The sequence below is a fragment of the Natrix helvetica genome, assembly GCF_964273705.1.
Source record: "Natrix helvetica genome assembly, chromosome: 2".
In the NCBI taxonomy this organism is placed as follows: Eukaryota; Metazoa; Chordata; class Lepidosauria; order Squamata; family Natricidae; genus Natrix; species Natrix helvetica.
The window spans coordinates 271544694-271550693 of record NC_138552.1 but is presented as its reverse complement, the minus strand read 5'-3'; the positions used below and the strand labels follow the sequence as shown (position 1 = coordinate 271550693).

The 6000-nt window shown below is 47.3% G+C and overlaps 1 protein-coding gene across 3 annotated transcripts in view; it reads left to right on the top strand.

Annotated features, from left to right (window-relative positions):
- Nucleotides 1-6000, top strand: part of FNDC4 (fibronectin type III domain containing 4) — a 27960-nt gene continuing 21960 nt past the window's right edge. For all 3 annotated transcript variants that reach the window (XM_081942390.1, XM_081942391.1, XM_081942389.1), the window contains exon 1: nucleotides 1-507. In XM_081942390.1, coding sequence (XP_081798516.1) covers nucleotides 429-507 — 79 coding nt within the window. In that variant the 5' untranslated portion in view covers nucleotides 1-428. The remainder of the gene's footprint in view (nucleotides 508-6000) is intronic.

The following is a 6000-nucleotide window of genomic DNA, read 5'->3' as shown; positions in this document are numbered from 1 at the left end:
AACGACAGTATTCAGCGGTTCATGACTTGGCGTGGCTGGCAGGAGCGGCGGAGTTGAGTCGACGACGCCTCCTCCACAGACCTTGTAGCGGATTTGGGTTGCAACAGCAGCATCAACAGCAGCAGGAGCAGCGCGGAGCTCCGCGGAGATTCCCGGCGGCTTTGGGCCCGCCTGATGGAGCCGCCAAGCGGCGGCGGAGCAGGTGGCGGTTCGGCGCCGAGCTCCGGCGCCGCTGCTGACTGGGGGAGCGTGGCGCTCATCCCTGCGGCGGACATTGCGGTTCCCTCCGCGCGTCCCTCGCCACCTTGAGCGCCCCGGAGACGGCCGTCCAGACCCCTTGGTCTCGGAGAGGGGGCTCCCGACGAACCCGAAGCCGCGCCGACACTCCCGCTCGACTCGATGAGCAGCTGCTGCATCTGGCCGCGGTCATGGCTCCGATTCCCACGTACCTCAATCCGGCCGCCGTTCTGGTCCTGGTCAGCTGCGACCTGTGCCTTGTGCGCGCAAGTAAGTGTAGGGGATGGTGGTGGGGGTGGAAGAATCTCCCCAGTGGATCCAGACCGAGATCCCCACCCTGAGATTCCCCTCCCTCCCCCAATGGCCACTTCTTCCAAAGCTTCCTCTTTCGGCGTCCTTTCGGATCAGCCCACTTCTCCGACACTGGCCTTGGTGCTGAAGTAGGTCTCCCGTGACTTCCTGTTTCAGGGACCACTTATATAGTGTGACTCTGGTTTAGGGAGGGGGGCTCAGGCCTATCGGCCTGCCCGTGCTTCTACAGTGGCATGGTGAAAGACAGCTGTGTCACTGGACAAAAGAACAAAGTCCCTTTGGGACAATTCAGTTGTGTGAGGTTTGGAAGCAAGAAAGACCCTCAATGCTTGAGTTGCGTTGTTCTCTTCTCAAAACTTCCCCACAACACCTTTCCTTCTGCCCAACATCAAAATCCCAGCCAATTTCATTAGAATAAAAGCTTGACTCAAGGTTGTTGCCATTTGGCCTTGCTAGATCTTCTCTGAGGTCCTCGTCCAAGTGCTCTTGCTCTGCCAGCTGCAAAGTTTTTTTTTTAAGAAGTATGTACTTGGCACCTTGCAACAAACACCAAAGCGCATTCCCCCATTCATTTCAATTCTTGAGCCACACAGAGTAAGAGAATCTGGCACTTGATAGAAAGGAAGCAATCATTTGCTCCACTACACTAGCCTGAGATGCTAGCTCAAGGCGCCCATGGATCACAACCTCACTCACATACATAGTAGTACATATTAGTGGTGCTGACTAACTTGTATTTTTTATAGATGCAATGCTACTTGCTGCCTTTAAAAGGTGGGAATGGGGTGGGGTGGGAAAGCAGAAGTATGTGTTAAGTTAACAGCTCAGGCAGTGGAGGAAAAAATGTCTAAATGGTATATCAATGCATTCTCCCTATGTAGGGACATAGAGGCTGAGGCCAAAGTCCTGGCTCTGTCAATGGATAGGTCATGCATAGCCTTTTATATCTCAGAGCAGCATTTGGCTTAAAGGGTGCCCACTCCCATTCAAACAAATATATTCTGGAGTTATTCTTCTTGCTTGTTCTGTGCTCATTGCCAAATATATCTTCTTGACAGTGTTAACATTTTTATGAATGCAACTAAGGTAAAGTAGCACTATTTATATGGTTTTATAGCTTACAATAAACCATATGCAATCTGCTAGGAAGCTATTGATTTTGGTTTTCTAGCATAGCCATGTGGAAGGGATACACACACATTTAGATAAAATTGCAAAGCATCTACATTAGCAAAGCAATTATACCCCTGGCTGCTGCCAGCCAGGAACCTAGTACAATTTTCCGGATTTCTGGTCCACCTTAACTGCCCCAAAACTCTGGAAGTTTTAGTAATACACATCTGGAGATCACAATGTTGCAGAAATAACTGCATTGACAGTAAAAAACTAAGAAATCTAATTCCCAATTATTTATTTTGTAAATCATTATGTTGTAGAAATAACTGAATTGACAATAATAACTTAATTCCCAGGTATTAATTTTTGGATAGTTATATTCCACTTTACAATTGGTGTCTTCAAATGCTTTCTATTTATAAAAAATAGAGTTAAAAACCAGACATTTACAAGCCTTGCAAATTTGGCCAGCTAAGCCAAGGATTCAGTGAAAATGACCACATGGTGAGATTGAGAAATTCAGATGGACAGGAGCTGGTAATTTAAGTGATCAAGGAGGAATAGGACAAGGACCAGCAAAGGGACAAAGCTGGACAGAATAGTGATGCCAATAGCTTCGTTAATGAAACGTGTGAAATATGAGAGTGTAGCAGAGTTCAAGTAACAGAGCTAATGGGTGTGTTGCCCCATTTGTCAGAAAATCAGCAACAGATAATAAAGTGAAAACAGCTGATGCAGTAAATGTGCTACAGGCCAAATTTGCAAAGGTTCTTGGTGTTAGTATATTTCCATTAGGAGATGTGGAAAGGAGCCAAACTAAGAAGCAGATGAAAAGAGGCATTTCTAACCAACATATTGGATCTCTCTCACACACACAAAACACACAAAACACACACACACACACACAAGCAGTGTGAAGCCTTTATATAGTTTCCTCCCAGCATTTCCTTCCTTAGCTTTCACTTACCTCTAAAGCAGGGGTGTCCAAACTTGAGAACTTTAAGACTTGTGGACTTCAACTCCCAGAATTCCCCATCCACAAGTCTTAAATTTCCCAAGTTTGGACACCCCTGCTCTAAAGAATGTTGACATCTGCTGCATTTGGTTACTTCTTCTGTCTTTCCAAGCAAATGAATTAGAAAACTAAATGAATTAGAAAACAAAAAGTAGCTAGAAACATTTTGATCTTTGGGATTCAATGATACAATGTGATTCGTAGGATAAAATTTTGAAGGATACTCTTAAAAGGGCTGTTCTGATCCAGGGTTCAAATTAGACAGATAGTCAAGCTCTCCTTCGCCCACCCACCCTGTGCCCACCAATCTATTCACATTCAAGTTTTCAAACTCATACTGAACAATATGATTACTAAGCACATTCAATGCTCATCGTTTTTTATGAATTTAGAATTTAGGAAGAAAGGATTTTACTGGTTCTGTCCATTTCTGCTCTCAGTAGACAATGTTCTTGCTTAGCTTCTATGTTTCTAAGCGTTTATCACATTAATCTACTGTTAAAGGGATATATTTAAATAATGTGATTTGCTTTTAAAGCAAAAAAATGTGCTGTTAAATGTATATCCTGGGTTTCACAGTCACAAAGCAGCCTTCCTTGTGACAAAAGAAACCTTTTCCATTGAGGATCTGCCCTCTGGAATGTTCTCTCCTGCCATCACCCCAAATAGGCTTTTAAAAAAGGTTAAAAACTCAGGTTTTTCCTTGGTGTTGGGGCAAGGTTGATTGGAGATACTGCTGGAAGGATGTAATGTATCTTCTGAGTTCCTGATTACCTAATAATTACAGGTGACGTCTTAACTACATTTGTTTGGCTTCTTGTACATTTCCTAGAGTTTCAGTTGTCCAAGTTGACTAGCCATATAAATCCCTTAAAAAATAAAAATGTAACTTAAAAAACAAAAACAGAACGTCCCCCAAAATAAGGAAATCAATTCCATCAGATGTTGCCTTTCCCTCGGAAGTTCCTTTGTGGGCCCTGGCAGAGGGAACTCCATTACCTTGCTTTTAAGGCAGTTTAATCAGACTTTGCTGCTTCTCCTCTCCAAACTCCATCTGTCTTTGACAAGGAGGTGTCAGAGGAAGAGATACAATCAGAAGTGGTATTCAGCCAGTTCAGTTTGCCTGAACTGGTAATGGAAATCATGGGTCCCACCCACCCACCCCAGGTCTATGCCATCCTATTTAGGCACGTTTTCAAACTGCACTCACGCATGCAAGCCACGTACATGGTCAAAGCGCATGCACGGAAGGCCAAGCACATGCATTGATGCGTGCACGCTCACATTTGTGAACCGATAGGGAAAGTAAGTTAATACCACCCCTGGATACAATTCATTGAGACATTAAGAATGGGCACCCGCACATTTTTTATGAGCCTCACAGAAGCCTCTCTGGCAGAAGGGTAGGAAAAAAATGCGGCAAATAAATAGAAACTACCCTGTTTTTCAGAATATAAGACGCACTGGAGTATAAGACACACGGATATTTTGAAGAGGTAAATTTAAAAAAATTCAATTCAATTCAATTTCAATTTATTAGCGCTTATAGACCGCCCCCTCTCCCAAAAGGGACTCGGGGCGGTGTACAGTCCATGTCAAAGAACACAATTAAAACAGTTAAAATTACTACATGGGGAATATATATATACAAATATAAAATGCATGGATGGATAAGAGGAGGATAAAAGATGTGCAGGACTGTATTGCTAATAAATAATTAAAATAAACAGACATTAAGATCCCAATACCCAATAAAATTAAGACTATAGAATAATACCCTTAAAAACCAGTAAAATATAAATGCCAGGAGATAGGTGTTGAAATTATGCCAGGCCAGCCAGTCGAAACAGGTGAGTCTTTAGTTTCTGCTGGAAGGAGCGGAAGTCGGTGGTGGTTCTAATGTCGGGGGGGAGGTCATTCCAGAGGGTTGGGCCCATCACAGAGAAGGCCCTACTCCTTGGCGTCGCCCGCTGGCATTGCCTGGCGGACGGCACCAGGAGAAGCCCCTCTCTGTGAGAGCGAATTGGCCGCAGGGATGTATGTGGGAGGACGCGATCCCGCAGGTAACTGGGCCCTATGCCATGGAGCGCTTTAAAGATGGTGGCCAAAACCTTGAAACGCACCCGAAAGACCACAGGCAGCCAGTGCAGCTCACGCAGGAGCGGTGTCACATGGGAGTACCTGGTACTCCCCATGACCGCCCGCGCGGCTGCGTTCTGGACTAGCTGCAGTCTTCGGGCGCGTCCCAAGGGAAGCCCCATGTAGAGAGCGTTACAGTAGTCCAGGCGAGACGTCACCAGTGCATGAGTGACCGTGCGTAGGGCATCCCGGTCCAGGAGGGGGCGCAATTGGCGCACCAGGCGAACCTGGTGGAACGCCCCCCTTGCCACGGCTGCCACATGATCATCCATTGACAGCCGGGCATCTAGGAGGACGCCCAAATTGCGCGCCCGTTCCACAGGGGGCAGCTGCTCGCCCCCTATGGCCAGCGTTGGAATTAGCTGACTGAACCGAGGTGCCGGTAGCCACAGCCACTCAGTCTTGGAGGGGTTGAGTTTGAGTCTGTTGTCCCCCATCCAGACCCCGACGGCTTCCAAACACCGGGACATCACTTCGACAGCCTCACTGGGGTGGTTTGGGGTTGAAACGTACAGCTGAGTATCATCAGCGTAGAGGTGGTACTCAACCCCAAAACCACGAATGATCTCACCCAGCGGCTTCACATATGTGTTGAACAGGAGAGGCGAGAGGACCGACCCCTGTGGCACCCCACAAGTGAGTGACCTCAGGGTCGACCTCTGCCCCCCCGTCAACACACATTGCGACCGGTCGGAGAGGTAGGAGCCGAACCACCGTAAAACGGTGCCTCCGACTCCCATCCCCTCCAGCCGGCGCAATAGGATACCATGGTCGATGGTATCAAAAGCCGCTGAGAGATCTAATAGGACCAGGATAGAGGAGCAACCTCTATCTCTGGCCCTCCAGAGATCATCAACCAGCGCGACCAAGGCTGTCTCTGTGCTGTGTCCGTGTCGGAAGCCGGACTGGCGTGGGTCTAGATATTCGGATTCGTCAAGGTGTTGCGGAAATTGCTGCGCCACCACATTCTCAACAACCTTCGCTAAAAAAGGAAGGTTGGAGACTGGACGATAATTAGCCAGCTCCATTGGGTCCAGTGAAGGCCTCTTGAGTAAGGGCCTCACCACCGCCTCTTTCAAGGCAGTTGGTAAGGATCCCTCACCCAATGAAGCGTTCACCAGGCCCAGAAGCCAGCCTCGTGTCACCTCCCAGGATGCCAGTACCAGCCAGGAGGGACACGG